We start from the raw sequence: 19,800 nt of genomic DNA, 5'->3' as shown, positions 1-19,800 counted from the left end.
AGGAATCAATTGCTCGAGTGGTGGGGGGGACGGTTGGGTGTTAAAATTAACAATCAGTCAAGTCTTTACCAAGGGCCAGCTGTGGGTGCAGACCTGCAGGGCACGTGTGAGAAGGGTCAGATGCAAGTTGCTGAGGTAGTCACTGCCCTGTAAAGATTGTCATTAATTCTACAAACAATGAAAGAGTTGTTTACTTATGTTGTGGGCTAGGTGCACAAGATACACAGAAAACTGCAGAAGTGAAAGTAATTCAGTCATTTGTTCCTTCATTTAGCAAGCATTTATTAAGTGGCTTTTTTTTTTTTGCCAGGCACCAGGGAAGACACTTGGGAGCTGTAGCTTCAGAATCCGTCCCTGCCCTCAGGGAAGGCAGAACAATAAGCAAACAATTATAATACTTTGCGAAAGCAGGGAGATTATAGGAGATGCAGTGTTAGACACAAAGGAAGACAGGATAATGTGAACAGCACAGAATATAAAACAAAAATGAAGTACTAATTACAGAAAACAGACAGGCTCAATTTCACCTATTCCTGCAATTTTTAGAGAAGCAGAGGAACAGAGGATATGCAGATTTTGAAGTGTGTCCTCAGCATCCTAAAAGAAAAGAAATCTAGGAAAAGTCAGACTTTTTTGTTTGTTTTGAGACAGAGTCTTGTTCTGTCACCCAGGCTGAAGTGCAGTGACACGATCTCGGCTCACTGCAACCTCTGCCCTCTGGGTTCAAGCAATTCTCCTGTCTCAGCCTCCCGAGTAGCTGGGATTACAGGCGCCTGCCACCAGACCCGGCTAGTTTTTTAAGAGACGGGGTTTCACCATGTTGGCCAGACTGGTCTCGAATTTCTGGCCTCAAGGGATCCGCCTGCCTCGGCCTCCCAAAGTGCTGGGATTACAGGCATAAGACATGGCACCTGGCCTCAGATTGTTGTCTTACAGTTTTAGTATGCCTTAATTGTGGCAAGGTCTTGTTACCATAACTATTTCTGTCAAGTTGTATATGAAGGACAGGAACCATCAAATGCAAATGAAGAGGAAGACCCCTTGATGAGATGGTTCTAGAAGACATACGTGTGTGTGTGTGTGTGTGTGTGTGTGTGTGTGTCAGGGTCTTGCTGTGTCACCCAGCCTGGAATGCAGTGGCGCAGTCATGTCTTACTTCAGCCTCAACCTCCTGGGTTCGAGCAGCCCTCCCACCTCAGCCTCCAGAGTAGCAGGTGTGTGCCACCACACTTGGCTAATTTTTACATTTTTCTGTAATCTCCCTATGTTGCCCAGTCTGGTCTTGAACTCCTGCACTCAAGTGATCCTCCCACCTCGGCCTCCCAAAGTGTTGGGATTATGGCTGTGAGCCACCACACCTGGCTGACATACTTCTCTTAATTTTCACCCACCTTTTCTCCTTTTGTTCATGGCCAGCAGATAGTCTCAGTTCTTCCATTTTTCCACCTGCAAAATGGGAATAATAAATTTTCTTGTTGTATAAATAGGTTCTTAAGCTGGAATCCTTTTTAGGTGTCCATAAATAGACTTTGGGGATTCTACAGTCCCCCATCCACTTAGAAATTTGATGCAACATTAACATGTATGGTAATTGTTTCTAGGGAGCCAATTTCAAAGTAAAGTATTTTGGGCTTCCCTGAAATAAGTGCTAAATAAACAACTAATACTTCACATCACAGAAGAACAACATAACAAAACCAAATTACCATCATAGACTAATAAATCTGAAATAAGATGCTGATAGTGTATGAGAATATAATAAACCCAGAGAGAGCAAAGTGCACCTGGCTTTGAAATCACTCCTTAGCACCTGAGAGGATCAGTTCCTGGAATCTGCTGTGCGTGCAATGACATGCATATTGCTAGGACGTTAGGCCACAGCTCCTTGGGGCAGCTGTTGGCAGGGAACATTTGGGCAGATCTGCATAAGCTGCTGCCCACCACCTGGATTGTAAAACCACATGCCATTCTGGAGACTTTCCTTCAAAGAAAAATGTGAACTCTCACTATCCACTAAACCACTAAATACTGTTTGGGTGAACATTCTCCCGCACCAGAATCATTTTCAAAAAGGCAGTGACTGCATTTATCTTGTCCACCCTTATATGCTAGGGCCTGGCACTTATAACCACCAAAGAATTGGCTCTCAACAATAGCTATTTACTTAATGAATGTAACTGTTTTGGTCAGAACATACTTACTGGTTTGAAACATTTCTGATGGAGATGTGCTGGGGGGTGCCTTTTCCTGATCACAGAGCTTGATTATAGCTTCAATTTCTCTTAGTAATTTCTTTTTCTCTTCTAAACAGCACTTACATGATCCTCCAGTTGGGAGCCTTCTGTTAGTTGTTATTTCTGCATTTGTGTGTTGCTTTACACTTCACAAAGGGCTTTCCCATCCATTATCTCATTGCATCTTCACAAGACTTGCCCCATATATTTTTAGCTGAGAAAATATAAGGCTGGAGAATTAAGTAGCTTGGCCAAGCTCTCATAGCTAGAAAGTGTGGAACTGTGCCTCAAATCCTTGTTTTTGCTCTACGTTTGGTGCTTTCTTGAGCTCACTGTGTCCTGACCTTGTGGAAATAAAGTTAGCCAGAAACTCTTATCACTACTAATATATCAGTGACAGCTATTCAGAGTCTTATGGAATGGCCACATAAAAATGAATTTGATAAAGTGAATTAAATGTATTCGTTTTATAAAATTCTAGAGCCTCTTGATATAATTTGGAGACAGCCTAGATTGTGAGAGGGAGAATGAGAATTCTTATTTTGAGATGGAATCTTGCTCTGTCACCCAGGCTGGAGTGCAGTGGCATGATCTCTGCTCACTGCAATCTCTGCCTCCCGGATTCCAGTGATTCTCCTGCCTCAGCCTCCCAAGTATCTGGGATTACAGGTGTGCACAACGACGCCCAGCTAATTTTTGTATTTTTAGTAGAGACAGGGTTTCACCATGTTGGCCAGGATGGTCTCAAACTCCTGACCTCAAGTCATCTGCCCACCTCAGCCTCCCAAAGTGCTAGGATTACAGGCATGAGCCATTGTGCCTAGCCCATAAGTCTTTAGACATACCCCTGAACCTCTCTGACACCCTGTTTTCTCATCTGAAAAAATGGGTACCAGTTCTGCTAACTTCAAAGGATGTTTTGCATGTCAAATCTAAAATACACAAAAACTCTTAAAAATATTACACAACATATAAATGGCAGTTGCTTTTTCAGTAATGTATAGTGTATGTCTAAACATGGTCATTGCATTTGGGTACACCAAGGTTTTTGTCTGGTAAACATCACAAAACAAAAAGTAAACTGATACAAATAGCTATAGAAATGGATAAATATGCTGTCCATATTTAAATATGAGGACTGGACATGAGACAGATGTGCATTTGTCATTGAAGAATGCAGTTCCCTGGAGGGGAAGGTGGAACGTGCATAAGATCCCTGTTATAATGTAGCACTTTTCATTGTAATCCTCATAGCAACCTTGTCAGGAAGATACTTACTGTTCTTGGGCCCGTTTTTCAGATCAGAAAACTGAAGTTTAGAGAGTTTGTGGCAAAATTGTCCAAATTATAAAAGAAATTCCAGTTAGCACCGACATCATGCTTGGTGAGTGTTCTCTTCAGTCCAGCACAATCGGACTTTCAGTTAACACTGGTTACAAAACGGGCTGTGTGTCTTTGTCTCCAAAAGTCATATGGGCTGTAATGCTAATTTTCTTTTATATGAATTCTTTTGGCTTGGCAGTTTGCTAATATCTATGTACTATTTCAGCTTCACTTTAATGTACTGTATTCACTTTTAGATACATAAGCATAGGCAATCTGGGGTCATTCTAATGGAGCCTACTCAGGACAACCTGAGGCACCTGGACCTAACTCTAATAGCTCTATTAATGTTAGGTAGACCAATTTAATGGAGTGCATTCTCCTAGCAGTTCATTGATTATAAATACTTAGCTTAAGTACCTACATGTGTCCTAAAAAAAACTATTTGTCCGAATGAAAATCCTGATTTTCAGGAGCAGTGATGTGAATTCTGGGCACCTGCGCTTCAGTGACCATGGGTGGAGACTTTCTTGTTTATATGTAGTCCTCTTATGTTGAAAATTACACAAAAACAAAAAAATAGTGAATAACAGTGTCATTTTTTTTTTGTTTGTTTGTTTCTATTTCTTTTGCAGGTTGATGACCAAATGAAGCTGCTTCAGAACTGCTGGAGTGAGCTCTTAATCCTCGACCACATTTACCGACAAGTGGTACATGGAAAGGAAGGATCCATCTTCCTGGTTACCGGGCAACAAGTGAGTGTAGAGACCAAAAAAAAAAAAAAAGCATCTTTTTATTAAGCATGTTCAGAATGGCCGGAATTTAACTAGGTCAGAAGCACTCTTGTGCTTTGAAAGGGAGAGATTGGCTGCCAATAATTTAGAAAAGATGACTTGGTGCACTCTGTTCCTGCTCTGATGATTATAGTTAAACTTGTAAAAGCAAACATAATCATGAACATTCTGCTGCTTCCAGTCTGCTGGGACTGAAAGTCCTGCTTACAAGGGTCCGAAGAACTGGTAAATCAAATGTAATGATTAGTACCCAGGTTTTCTTTTTCCTCGAGCTTCTGCTTTAACCCAAGACACTTGTTTGTCAGCTGTTTTAAAACCTTATAACTTGTGGAGTCCTTACTATTTTGGAACAATATTGGTGAACGAGATGGATTTGGATGTCATGAATAATTGAAATAGTTGGTATAAAGGCAAATGAGAAGGGAGGGGAATTTCAGTTTTCAAGATCCAGTCATTCAAATGAAAGATAGAGAGAAAAAAATTACTGTTAGGTCCTACACCTTTCTGAACAGATGTTTGTTCGATCAACAAATATTTATTGAGCATCCTACTCTGTGCTAGTTACTTTTTGGGGGCTTTGGTGTATATTAGTGAACAAAATAAAAGGGTTCCTGCCCCTGCGGAACTTAATGTTGTAGCAGGGAGAAGCTGACATTAAACAATAATCCTAAGAAACAAGCCTGTAATATGTTAAAGGTCAAAGTGCTACTGAATAAAAGAAAAGAAAAAAAAAAAAGGAAAGAACCAATGAAAAGAAAATCAGCACTCATCCACAGACGTGTGTTGCAGTGTGACCCATAAGTTGCACTGTGAAATAGGAATGGTTGGTTTGGCTTTATTGGAAATGTAACATTTGAGCAAAGTCTTAAAGGAGGAGAGACAGCTTTGTGAATGTCTTCGGAGAGAGTCTACTTAATAGACCTAACTGCAACTTTACAGGAATTTAGGCAAGTCTCTCCAGTTTCTTAACCCTCCGTTCTACAACTGATGTGCTATTTAAATAAATGTGTGGGACACAGTGATTCCTTCAATCCTTTGGGTCATACCTATTCAGGGTCCCACTGCACTGTTCAGCAACGGTGACTTCAGTACTCAGGCACCATGATCTTTTATGTCCAGCCATAAATGTTTATGTGCTGTGAAACCACAGCAGTGCTATTTGGAAATGAAGGGCTGTCTCCACATCATTTGCTGTATTATTAATAAATCAAAATTTCCCAATCAAATTAAAAGCAAGCACTATTTCAGAGTTTTTGCAAATTGGGTCAATTCAAGCATCTCCATCACTATCTGGTCCTTGCTATCTGCACCTCTCAGGAGAAAAGCGTTGCAGAGGAGAAAATAAAGTCTCAATGGGTTTGACTTCCTGTGCTTTCAAATTTTTTTTGGCATTTTCATTCTGGGACCCAAGTCTTTGGAGAAAATGTACCCATTTTCAGAGTCTAATCATTGGGTGTGCCTCCCACCTTCACCGAACTAGGAGCTGCATTGGAAGTACAAGACTGGGCCCACTAATTAATTTGATTTCATTTCCTTCTGAGTTTCAGAAATGAAATGGGTTTGTGCCGTTCTTTTTCTCAAAGCATTTCCATTCCTGCTCTTTAGAAATATTTCTAATTTCACATTTCATTTTGCCTTAAGTGCTGCCTGTGGGTGAGGGTAATTACTATTTAAAAAATAGAGAAAAGTGCATTTCTTGCTGTCTGATTTTCAAAACCAAGAACAATCAAGGAATGGATGGTATTATAGTTTTTTGGATCAATTACTGGTGCTTTGTGTTTTGTCATCAGAACTGAATGAGGAACTCCGTGGTGGAGAAATAGTTATTTCCTTATATGTTTCCTGCAGCCTGGATTCTTCCAGCTCCCCTCCCCACCCTTTAAAGTGTGCCACAGGTCTGTCAGAACCCCTCCCTTCACTTTTTTCATCCAGTCCAGTGACTACCCTAGTAATGATTAATTGTAATCAGACGTTCTCATTTATGGCAATTATGGTAGACATCTTTATTTTCTTTTGCGGAATATCTAGACAAAACGTTTTGAATTTATCTCTGTGCTGCCTGCGTTTCATCGGATGGAAGCAAAAGTGCTGCAAAGGAAGACTTCAAAAGCCTATAACCTCTCTATCAGAATGAGACAGATATCTTAAAGCAGGGTCATGTACATGTACTTCTTTTATATCCTCACAGTACCTAGCACAAAGCTGAATATGTTGGGTACATGATAAATATTACCTGAATGAACTAAATGAGAACTATTGTATCTCTCCTGGTTGCTTGATTAAAACAAATTAAGTATAATTTTTTTGAGAATTATAAATACTTCCCTGAGTGTAAAAATGGGAAAATTAGATTTTTGCTACAACAACATTACTTAGTGTACACAAATTTTAAGAAGGCAGTTAAAACAATGATGAGTGGAAGGAAAGGAATATATTAAGTATAAGAGTAAAGCAATATGCTAGAGGAAAAGAGGATTTATAGAAAAGAAAAGAGGCCGGGCACAGTGGCTCACGCCTGTAATCCCAGCGCTTTGGGAGGCTGAGGCGGGCGGGTCACTTGAGGTCAGGAGTTCGAGACCAGCCTGGCCCAACATGGTGAAGCCCCATCTCCACTAAAAATACAAAAAAAAAAAAATTAGCCAGGCATGGTGGCATGTGCCTGTGGTCCCAGCTACTTCAGAGGCTGAGGCAGGAGAATCGCTTGAACCCGGGAGGCAGAGGCTACAGTGAGCCAAGATCGTGCCACTGCACTCCAGCCTTGGCAACAGAGCAAGATACCATCTCAAAAAAAATAAAAAATAGAAAAGAGGTGGAAGCTAGGAGATATATATATATACACACACATACACACAAATATATCTACATATGTACATATATATATACATATGTATACACACACATATATATGATATGAAAGTATTTGAAGGAGGCAAAAAAAAGAACTGCTTCCTGTTATGTTTATAATCCAATAACAATTGAGCTGTGGTTAGAGTATATTTTCTTTTCTAGTGCAGACCATGTGCTCTCTGGTGTGTGTGTGTAAAATTCACACATACAAGTGTAATTTAGAATTGGAAAAACCTGTTTTCGTGTCTCCATTCCAAAACTTCCTGACTATGTCATATTTAGCAAGTTGCTTTACCTTTTGAGGTTCAGTGTCCTCGCCTGTCCAGTGGCAACTATGATGTTATCTACCAGAGAGAATTGCAGTAGGAATTACAGGAAGTATTCTGTGAAATGCTGACACAAAAATTAGAAGTCATCAAAACTAGGCCAGTGCAAGGGTGACATTTATGGAGTCAACAACCCCACGAAGAAAGGACTATTATCCCTCTTTGGCAGATGAGGAACCAAGGCAAAGAGAGATGAAGTGGTTGATTCAAGGTCAAGACCCATCTAGTAAGTGGTAGAACAGATGGTCAGATCGAGGCCAACTAGTGCCAGAGTTTCTGTTCTTTACCAACATGCCATACCGTTTATCTGATTAACTCACAGATGATGCTGCAGAGCTTGCCTTCACGCCGGCGTTTAATATGGTCTTCATGTGTAATTCCAGTGCATGACAGACTCTACGGAAATTCCAAGCAAAACAAATTCATTTCCTTTTTTATTGAGACTAAATGGATATGCTTTTTTTGTGGTTTAGTTAGTTAGTAGTTTGTTTTGGGGGGAATTTTCTATATGGCATTGTAAGCACATTGTTACAGTAGATTTAAGTTATTCACAAGCAATTTTAATGTGATTGTTGCTTAGTGTTATGAAATTATTCTAATATTAAGAAAAAACTAAAACTATGAAAAGATCATTCATAATGCCACCACTTGAATCAACTTTTTGTTGAATTCTCTTCCAATCTTTGGGGGAAAACATGTATCTTAAAAGAGGATTTTTCTCATTTTTCTAAATAAAATAACTCGCCTGCCCCAGAGACATATTGACCTGCTATCATGGATTTGTGTGGAATGTGAACTTTCAAACACTGCTAGAAGTGTGTTTCCATGAAGCACTGTATTGAGGCCATGTTGTTGATATCATGGGAAAAAAGTAAATGGTATTACCCCAATACAGCATGCAAAATTCCCCTAAAGGCAGCTTGGTACTCACTTGTAGGAGACAAATACATTTTTTAATTTAGTTAAAACAAATGCTTCTGATGGCCTGATGAATGAAGGGAAATCAAAGATGTAAGGGGAAAAACATTAGACACAGCTCTGCAGCCAATAGTGATAAGAGGCGTAATTCATCCACCTAATTAATGACTGTAATGACTCTCCTTTGCAATAGTGCTTTTCACTGTGTACTTTCACAGGTAAGCCCCATTACACAGGGTCAGAGAAAGTGTGGGGAAATTTCAGAGGAGGAAGTGCAAAGAGAATAAGATGGGTGTTCTAAGCTGTCCAGGTGATTCAGCTTCTATAAGGAAGTGCCTTACCCCTAAAGTGAGGATATTTGATTGTACTCTCCTTTGTAAGTTGAGGAAGACACCATTGCTTAAAATCCTTCTAGGTCAGAGGAACAGTGACAAGCAATTACTAGATGAAACTTTAACTAAACTCGCCACCTTTTCCAGCCTCAGCCAGAAGAAATACAATTCACTCATTATAGATTTCCAGGTTTACTTATAGTATTTTCTCAACTGCCCTGTTGAGAAAATGATTACTTCTGAAACAAATGAAAATGTTTATACTGAGTATTTTGAGATTGGCAAATAGCAATATTAAATGTGCCTTAGTCCACAATATCAGGAATGAAGTCCCAACACAAAGGGAACACCAGACAGTGATTTTGTTTCACCTTGAAAGCATGTATGTCATGTCTACACATTGCTTTATAGTGACCCTTTGGACAGACAGAGGAATGCAAGACCCCAGGTGTTCCATAGCCCAATCTTCTGGCTTTTTCTTACTAAACACAGCTCACTGTAAATAATGTGGTGGATTTGTCATAGCAGAGAAAAAAGAAAAAGACTAGCCTGGATTTTATAAAATGAGTGACTATCCAGGAAATTGCTCCTTGGAGCTTGAAAAGAGAAGAAAAATAAAATAGCACAGCCTTTCTCTTAAGCCCAGTGGCTCACAAGTTTGCTTAATAAATGTTTGCAGAATTGAACTATGTCTGTTCATAGTTCATTCAGAACTAGAGAAACTAAAAGAGCTGCAAGAGCAGCCCAGGACACCAGTACATTGTATATTGAAATGAGGATTCAGTGTTTCACTTAACCCTGTAAGTTAGCTATTATGTTTTAATTGCATCTTTGAATCAGGCATCTACATAAATGTATATTAAATAGCCTTGTTAAGCAAAAAGGAAATTATGATTATCAATAATATTAAGCACTTCAAACGTTCTATATAGTCGCAACTTAGTTATGAAAAGAATTATTTCCTATCCAATATTTTAAAAACTACACACGCACATATGCACACATATATCTATGTATGTATAAAATAATAATGTACTTTGAAGTGGGGTCAGGTTTTAGTATTTGCATATTGTTGCTAATTAACAGCCACTGTAACATCATCCTAAGGGAAAGGTCTACTGGCAACTTATTATCTTCTATTATTGTGTATCATATTAAAATGACAGGCATCTTATACAAGTCATCAAAATTTCAGTGATTAGAATTAAAAGCAATTTAGCTAAAACTGTTTCTATTTTTTCATGAGTGAAATTTATCTAAAGGGGACATCAGTTTAGAGTATTTCTTCAATATCTCCCTTGAATTTAATGACACAAAGATTACATGTAAGAGAGCAAAAAATTAATTTTACTAAGTACATAAAAGACAAGGCCAGCTGCTCCTGAAATGAGCACAAACTCTGCATTCAACAATGAAAATATAATTATGTTTGTAATAAAATGTAAGGAAGTTGGAGATCTGAATGTTGTTTCAAGAATAAATCACCTATCCTTCTTTAGAGCTGTGCAATTTGATAAATATCCTTGAAAGAAATGTTTTCTAAGCCCCCATTTAATAAGCATGTTTGAGCTTTCAAATTAGCATGTAAATAAATGTATAGTTATAAATTTGTTGGTAAACCAATTGATTTTTTGAGGTCCATCTCACTAAAGGTCTCTCACTAAATATATAATCCTATGAAACAAATTAGATTCCTTTCTGTTATAGTGTACTACATTTTCACATATGAAATTCTAGTATTTGAACTTATTATTATACACCTGTTAGAACTATACACAACAGTATTTAATTAACTCCATCTTAATAATGGAAAATTAATACCAACATATTTGTGTTTCATTTTAGTATGGTCTTCCTGATTCAGGCCTTAACTAGTGATTTTTTTTTCTTTTCTTTTTTTTTGAGAGAAGTCTTGCTCTCGTCCCCCAGGCTGGAGTGCAATGGCGCAGTCTCGGCTCACTGCAACCTCCGCCTCCTGGGTTCAAACGATTCTCCAGCCTCAGCCTCCCAAGTAGCTGGGATTACAGGCACTTGCCACCACGCCTGGCTAATTTTTGTATTTTTAGTAGAGATGGGGTTTCACCATGTTGGCCAGGCTGGTCTCGAACTCCCGACCTCAGGTGATCCACCCGTCTCGGCCTCCCAAAGTGCTGGGATTAGAGGCGTGAGCCGCCGCGCCTTGCCTTTTTCTTTTCTTTTTCTTTTTTTTTTTTTTTTGAGACAGTTTCACCCTGTTGCCCAGGTTGGAGTGCAGTGGTGCAATCTCAGTTCACTGCAACATCTGCCTCCTGGGTTCAAGCGATTCTCCTGCCTCAGCCTCCTGAGTAGCTGGGATTACAGGCACGCGCCACCACACCCAGCTAATTTCTGTATTTTTAGCACAGATGGGGTTTCACCATGTTGGCCAGGCTGGTCTTGAAGTCCCGACCTCAGGTGATCCACCCACCTCGGCCTCCCAAAGCACTGGGATTACAGGAGTGAGCCACTGCACCCGGATCTTAACTAGTGGTATTTACTACAATATACTTTGTATATATTAAGCTACAGCTACAGTGCATTCTGTTGATTCCAAGCTTAAATTGTTAATCTTGTCCCATCTATGATTCTTGATAATCATAGAAGTGAGAGGTACCTTATTATCATCACCTAACTTAACTGCCTTACTTAAAGATAAGGACACCAAGGGATGGAGATTTATACGTACTTGTCCAAGGCTCTTTGTTTGTAAGAGGCAGCATTGGCTCGGGTCTCTTACCTAGTCTCAGGCTTTTGCCACCACTGTTGTACCATCAGGCCTTCCTGCTCTCATTCACTCATCTATCCCATTAGTCTCAGTAAAATTTGTATTATTATTATCTGAAGTAGTTGACTATGTGCAGTTTTTAAAGAATTTATAGCATAGGCACCTTTTTAAAGTAAGGACTTTCCTTGAAGTAGAAAGTTCCCCTGTAAGAGAACTGGCAAAATGATAGTTGAGACGTCACTTTGTGTGCTCTGCAAATAATCCCAATGTGCCCCACAGAGTTCAACAGCATGTCCTGCCTCCTTCCAGCTCAGGGTTCAGGTTGCCCAGGTACTGACCCTTCTTTCACACATTCTGAAACAGAAACCACAGGAGTTCTTACAACACTTGATGTTTAAATTTAGTGCGTAGATGCCAGCACCTGGCTAAAGCAGGTAGACAGTGCTGTACATGATGCAAGAGCTTTCCTCTAACACACATTAACTGTGGCTTTTTCATGCATAGTTGACTCTATATAAACTGATTGACACCTTTGGGGGTCATCTTTCCACTGACTCATAATTTTTCTCACTCTTGAAAAAGGTTTCTGTACACCCAGTATTCTCTAGTTAAAGCTGAAAATTCAACTCATCATATTTACACAATAAAAAAAATCCATTCTGCCTTGTTTTTAATTGCAAATTCTACTCAAGGGACTAGTTCTCCTGCTTAGGAGGCAGCCCTGTGCCTTCTCCTAGAGAAGCAAGTGCAGTCAATTATGGTAATGAAATGTCAATAAATATAAAAATTTAATACAGTCTGCTCTGGGTGAGTGGCAGATGAGGACCTGCCTCCCAGACAAATTTGCTGCTGCTGCAAATATTAAATGCACCTAAAAGAGTATCTGGTTGCCTGAGAGCTCTCCAGTAAAAAAAGGATGGGAGCATCAGGTACCAACTGGGCTTTCCCATTATGCTGTAATCGCAGCAGCAAAGCCAGTGCTATCACTGACAGCCATCCCAACATCTTAACTTGTTATAAATTGAACTTCTTATGTCCCCATGAATAATCTAAGATTGGTGCCTAGCAACACTTTTTTTTTTGAGACGGAGTCTGGCTTCTTCCCCCAGGCTGGAGTGCAATGGCACGATCTTGGCTCACTGCAACCTCCACCTCCCAGGTTCAAGCAATTCTCCTGCCTCAGCCTCCCCAGTAGCTGGGATTACAGGCACATGCCACCACGCCCAGCCAATTTTTGTATTTTTAGTAGAGATGGGGTTTCACCATGTTGGGCCAGGCTGGCCTCGAACTCCTGGCCTCAAGCGATCCGCCCACCTCGGCCTCCCAAAGTGCTGGGATTACAGGCATGAGCCACCGTGCCCGGCCAGCACTTTTTTTTTTTAATGAAAAGGGAAATAAGCCTTTTCTTTTTTTGCTCCCAGACAACGGAATTATTCTCCTAAATAAAGTTATTGCTGTCTTTAGAGAGAAACACATTAATCTGATGTAATCTAATGTAATCATCTGAGAATAGCAGTTTTATGTCATGCTTTTTAGGAAACAGAAAACTAAAGAATAATTTATTTGTATTTATTTTAAATTTTTAAATTAACACTTATGCTGTTCTATAAAGAATAATTTAAATGGGATTCTTTCATCATCCACAAACATCCAATCTTGAACTATGATTACTTTAAAATGTAGTCTCATAATACAAGTAGAAATATATCTGCCTTTATTTTCCTCATGCACTAGTTAATATTGTATATACATAGAACACTCTCCTGGATTCACTTTTCATGGACAGTATGTTTTTCTTTCACCTTATTCATGAGAGTTAAAATTTTTTATCTTATGTGATGATGTAATTTCATAATATAAAAAAGGCATATATACTTGAAAAATTTAGGTAGCCAAAACCTGTTTCCTACAAAGCTTATCAAAAGTGATTATATTTATCAGACATAGTAATTCTGATGCATTTTAGAATCATGGAATGTGCCTCAAACCACTTTCATGGGGAAAATCTCTTCTGTTATCAATCTGTATTGTGGCCAGGCACAGTGGCTTGGGCCTGCAATCCCAGCACTTTGGGAGGCCAAGGCCAGAGGATCACTTCAGCTCAGGAGTTCAAGACCAGTCTGGTCAAATAGTGAGACCCCACATCTCTATTCTATTTTAAAAACCTGTATTGCAATCTGATTTTACCCATAGTTCTTACGACTCAGGTGAAATATATATTGCTGATTCTGATAGTCCTTAAAACTGTGATTCTGTATTGCAGGTGGACTATTCCATAATAGCATCACAAGCTGGAGCCACCCTCAACAACCTCATGAGTCATGCACAGGAGTTAGTGGCAAAACTTCGTTCTCTCCAGTTTGATCAACGAGAGTTCGTATGTCTGAAATTCTTGGTGCTCTTTAGTTTAGGTAAGAAATCCTTTTCTCATGCTGTGCTCAACCAACGATTGCTAAATGATGTTGAAGTTCAAATATCTTGTGGTCCATGTATGTTTTTGTTCTATCAATATAATGCCCTTCCTGTCAAATTATGAAATCTTCAAACGTGAATATATTTTCATATATATTTCTGCATGATGCATAGCCCTTCAGTGGATAGGTTGGGGAATGGAAAATGAGTTATTCAATTGACTCATTCAAATGAGTCCTAGTTTTTCTTCCATAATATACAGATAAGCAATAACCAAATAAAGCTATGACAAAGGTTTAAAACAGACAGCTTAGGAAAGATGTATGGTATCAAATTTTAGCCATCTTTCTCCCATTGATAATTTCTATGTACCTTTCGTTTCAACTTGCTACTTACTTCTGTTTTTATTCTTCTAAAATATGAATCGTAATTAAAAACCTGTATTTAAATCTCTATCGGGATTAACTAGAGAATGTTTATAACCAGATGCACCACTATGCAAGTACAAAAGATGACAGTTGTCAAGGGGAAAGGATGATTCTTTAGGAAAGCTTTGGAAAAGAAAGATAACTAAGTAAGACAGATTAGCTAAATCAAGGTTCTCAGTGAGTCAGTTGAGAAAAATCACCACTGCTTGGAATAAAAAAAGGATTAAGGAGATGGATTTTTATTGACTTCAAAGGAACAGATTTTCCTGTCTGTCCCTTACTTGATTTCTGTATTTTGTTGGCTTAATAAAGCCAACTTAAATAAACTTTTTGCCAAGTCCATTTATTACTTATTGGCAGACAGCTGAGGGAGGCAACTTCCCTTGAATGAAAAAAATGCAGAAATCAGATTTACCAACATATGTTTTTTCTTTAGTCTTCAGTTATAAGATAGTTGTGAATTCATATTCTAAGGAATAAAACAATAAAACAAACTGCAAAGTAAAACAGATGTGTCTACTCTCCAAATTTGGTACTTTATTTTTAAAATTCTTCTTGACAGGACTGCACAACTGTTGCTAATAAAGGGTAGTTTGAAGTAATAGAACCAGAGTTAATTTTTCATGTATAGTCAACATTTAAAATAAAAAGAGCATTTTCATATTTTGGAAAATGTGATAAATACAGCAAAAAGAAATGTTACTGAAAATTTAAACGGACAATAGAATTTCATGGATGTAACGTTCAAAGGTTTACAATGCCAAGACTGGATCCTGTGTGGTTTCTGTATTAACCACAATAAAAAGGAAAGTTCTGTTCAAGTAAGTCTGCATCTTTTACCCGAGAACAGTGTTTAGAATGTTAAAAAGGAAGATAGCAAGCATAGGCCTGCTTGCTATAATCGCACAAATTATTCTGGTTTATGTTAAGATCTTAGTCTTTTAAACTAGTGCATTTGATCACTAATTAAATGGAAAATGTGGTAATATATGTATAAGAAACCGTATAGCATCTTAGTGATAAAATATTTAGAGGGTCATCTCATTTCAATGGTATTTTAAATTACTTGAAGAAATGTATTACATTTGAAGATGTACATATTAACCATGAGCCATCTTTAGTTTTCAGCACTTTTAACTTTCCTTCATCATTTTCCAAAATTATTATATTCTCTGCTAATACTATAAGGAGGGGGTTGGGCTAAATCTGAGATGCTTTGAACTTTTGAACCTCAAAAATTATCTTCCTGAACAACTGGGCCATGTATTTACCAGAACTTTAGTCATACACTCTGATGTTTAATGAGCACTTTGATTGTTTCAGGAGCCCACTACACCAGTGAATAGCTGGCCTAAATGTCCATTAAATCCATGTCTATTTGTTGCTTAAGGAAGAAAGGAAAGCATGGCTTTCAGATCAGAGGCAAATAGAATTCTGGCCGAGAGTCTATTTTTTTAGAGAAGCAGGAGAAAAGTAACCAGTAGTAAAATTCAAGTAGTTTCTAATTTATGAGTGGAAAAACTTTTTACTCTATAGAAACAGTGGCTAATCAATTTTTTGAATTTCACCTTTATTGAGGTATATAGATAATTAACTTTAGGTGCCTCAGCTAGCCCCAAATGCTGGTTTTACCTGTGATTAAGGGTGAAATCATACCAGAGTCACTCTTGAAAGTTAAGGCCAAGTCCTAAGCTGGTACCCGCTGTCCCAGATGCTCCTCCTGAGCCTCGAGTCCCCTGAGTCTGAAGCCTGCTATGTTTTTGTCTCAGCCCAGCCTTGAGACTCTTTGGTCCTGGAGAAAAATGAAGATTTTGTGGACTAGTCAGAGTCCAGGGTCTGTTCTGAGAGATGACTGCAGCAGTATTCTCCTGTGAGAGATGAAACAGTGTTTTCCAGATAGATTTGGTGAGAGAAGGTGGGGTGTGGTCCCAAGCGGGTGCAGCGTTCCAAGCTAGAAGCACTGCCAGTGTGAAAGCTTAAAGGCAAGAGAGAGCAAAATGAGTTTGGGGAACTGTTAGTTGATGGATACGGCTTGAGGGAAGCAGCAGATGTGGCTGGAGACATAGACAGGAGCCTGGACATGGACATGAAAGCCACAGATGCATTCAACACATACTCATTGAGTGCTTACTATGTGTCCGGCACTGAAGAAGGCACTGGGGCTATAGTGGCAAGAAGAAGTAAGTGCCATGGCTTTCATTCTCTAGACAATTAGGAAGTATAGCAGTGTTCTTAAGGGGATGGGGATGCAGTGAATAACTTAAGTCAATTTGCCTTTCTGGTAGCAGCATGGAAAGTGGACTGGACCAAGAACAGTGCTAGAAACCCTGTTTTCAGAGGTTTTATTTTTATTTTACTTATTTAATTTTTTTTTTTTTTTTGCTTTTATTCCTGGCATGCTGTGATTTATTTTTAGAGGTGGTTTTTTTTTTGAAACGGAGTTTCACTCTTGGTGCCCAGGCGGGAGTGCAATGGCATGATCTCAGCTCACCACAACCTCCGCCTCCTGGGTTCAAGTGATTCTCCTGCCTCAGCCTCCTGAGTAGCTGGGATTACAGGTGCCTGCCACCACACCCGGCTAATTTTTTTGTATTTTTAGTAGAGACGGGGTTTCTCCATGTTAGCCAGGCTGGTCTCGAACTCCTGACCTCAGGTGATCCACCTGCCTTGGCCTCTCAAAGTGCTGGGATTACAGGCGTGAGCCACCACGCCTGGCCTAGAGGTGGTTTTAATACTCCATGTGGTTGGACTGAGATGAAGGATATAAACCAGTTATAGGTTTCAAGGCACAAGATGTGGCAGAGTTGAGAGGGAAAAGTCTAGGGTGTGTTTGGGGTTTCTGGTTGTCTAGCTGGAATAGAAACATCTACAGGAACAGTAACTGATCAGTTGATTCAAAGCGGGTCCCAATAGCAGTCATCCACTTTCTAATCTAAAAGTCATTCTTCACTAAAGTTTGTTACTGCTGACACAAAAAGCTCATGACAGGACTCAAAAGAAAAGTACAGTGGACTCAAGTCCTTCTAGTTTGCTCTCTGACGTTTCCCCCCTCAGATTGTATCCATGAGCAGACATCAGTTGGGTAAGCTGGTCAAGAAAGGAAATAAGTCAAAAATGCCCTCTCAGCACATTTCTCTGTGTATAACATAATAGATTCTGTAGGCCCAATCTCTGTTAGTTGTTAGTTTTAATGTTTTCTTTACATTTCTAGCACAATGCTTGGTACATAGTAGGGACTTAAAAAATGTTTACTGATAAAAATAAATAAATGGGCCAGGTATGGTGGCTCACACCTGTAATCTCAGCACTTTGGAGGCCAAGGTGAGAGAACTGATTGAGCCCCAGGGGTTTGAGACCAGCCTGGGCAACATAGTGAGACCCCATCTCTACAAAATAATTAGCCAGGTGTGGTGGCAGACACCTGTGGTTTCAGCTACTTGGGAGGATGAGGTGGGAGGATCAGCCAAGATCATACTACTTCACTCCAGCCTGGGCAACGGATTAAGATCCTGCCTTAGAAAATTAAAAAATAAAAATAAACAAATAGTTTGAAACTTAAAGCAAAGCCTTTACCGAAGCAACTCGTGATAGGTAATAGGAGGTGGTTTAGCTAAAAGCCGTATTCAAATACAGGTTATTTTTCAGAGACCAGTTTTTCCAAAGAACTCTCTAATAAATATCTCCTCAAAATTAAATTATTTCTGTTATCAGTTTGCATTCTCCCAGTTTATGAGAGGAGATGTTTATTCATAAGCTCTTTGGGAAAGCTAACATGAAGAAAAATTAGAAAGAATATTACTGACTAAAACCAGGGGGCAAATGCATTTCTGTTCCAAGCAAATGCAAGATGATAGGCTTTCAGCCCATGTTAAGTAATAGTAGTTAAGACAATGTTGTACAATTCTTTCTTGGCATTGATACAATCCTGTTTCCAGCAAAATGAATGGAGAAAATATATTTGTTCATCATGATAGCTCTTTGCTTCATACTAAATTTCCAAATTTTGAATGTGACATTTGATTATACACATCCCAGGTAAGTTTTGTCCTCATGGAGACAAACACCCCAGGGAAGATGAGTTATGGTTGCCTCAGGGAATGACTCAGCTGGCCCAGACAGAAAAGCTACTGCCTGCTAAATGTCCTCACCAGCCTGTCACCTGATCCTCATCTGCAGAGAAGCAATGGGCATAATTCAAGAACAAAACTGATTGAAGAGTTGCTTGTTTCATCCACAGGTTCAGTTCAGGCATTCTGTAGTGTCTAGTCACGATTTCTTTATCTTAAAAAAATTAAGAACATTATCTTAAATTATAAAAGGTCATCTAAGCCAGTATTATAATGTCTCAGAATAAACAGTATTGTTTATTAATAAACAATGTGACTTGAACACAAGTTGAAAGGGATTTTCAAAATGGATGGGTAAGACCTTCAAGGCTTGAAAGAACTTTATTTTATTATTTATTCTTCTTAATTTTAGAGACAGGGTCCTGCTCTGTTGCCCAGGCTGGAGTGTAGTGGCATGATCATAACTTTCTGCAGCTTCTAACTCCTAGGCTCAAATGATCCTCTCGCCTCAGCCTCCTGAGTAGCTGGGGCTACAGGTCACACTCATAGCCTGGCTAATTTTTTAATTTTTTTATAGAGACAGGGTCTCACTATGTTGCCCAGGCTGGTCTCAAACTCCTGGCCTCAAGCAATCCTCCCTCCTTGGCCTCTCAAAGTGCTGGGATTGCAGCCATGAGTCACAACATCTGGCCCTCCCTTGAAAGACCTTTAAAATCATAATTTGGAAGGAAAAAAACAGTATTTCTAAGGCAGAGCAGAACATTTTTCTCTTTGTTGTGGCTACTTTAAACTGTATAAGTCTGACCCCAAACAAAGTTGGGGGCAGGGCTCTATGGTTGTTCTGGTTTTCTTTTTTTATTTGCTAAGTGAAATGTTCTTGTTTTCTTAGTGAAGCAAAGTTCTTTCATCTGTCAAATTAATAAACTGTAAGGTCCATGAACACAGTGTATGTTTTACTCCTCGTGTACTGCCTGGCATATAGGCTTTTAATAAATATTGCATTCATGAATGAAAGAATGCCTTTCCTCCCAACTTCTAGATTAAAAAGAAAAAAATAATGGGAATTGAAAATAATTAGCTAAAAAAAATGCAAGCACAAAATTTGAAGAAAGAGAGACTAGAAAACAGATTCTATGGATACCTATTAGAGGATTTGGCATCTTCTTTTCCCCTTTAGAAAGTAGGGAGATAAGTCTTCACATTATGAAGGGGATTTTTTTTTTTTAAATTTTCAGTACAGACGAGGTCTCGCTATGTTGCCCAGGCTGAAATCCTCAAGTGATTTGCCTGCCTCAGCCTCCCAAAGTGCTGGGATTATAGGCATGAGCCACTGTGCCTGGCCTATGAAGGGGATTAGTATAAGTAATGTAGAGACT

The 19,800-nt window shown here is 39.1% G+C and overlaps 1 protein-coding gene across 4 annotated transcripts in view; it reads left to right on the top strand.

Moving 5' to 3' along the window:
* The window catches only part of NR5A2 (nuclear receptor subfamily 5 group A member 2), a 149,688-nt gene that overhangs the window by 79,439 nt on the left and 50,449 nt on the right, over positions 1-19,800 (top strand). For all 4 annotated transcript variants that reach the window (XM_004028109.5, XM_004028108.5, XM_055367782.2 and 1 more), the window contains 2 exons: positions 4,193-4,312; positions 13,781-13,928. In XM_004028109.5, coding sequence (XP_004028158.1) covers positions 4,193-4,312; positions 13,781-13,928 — 268 coding nt within the window. The remainder of the gene's footprint in view (positions 1-4,192; positions 4,313-13,780; positions 13,929-19,800) is intronic.

Source organism: Gorilla gorilla, chromosome 1, assembly GCF_029281585.2.
Source record: "Gorilla gorilla gorilla isolate KB3781 chromosome 1, NHGRI_mGorGor1-v2.1_pri, whole genome shotgun sequence".
NCBI lineage: Eukaryota > Metazoa > Chordata > Mammalia > Primates > Hominidae > Gorilla > Gorilla gorilla.
The sequence above is the reverse complement of the archived record's forward strand: the minus strand, read 5'-3'. Positions and strand labels throughout refer to the sequence as shown.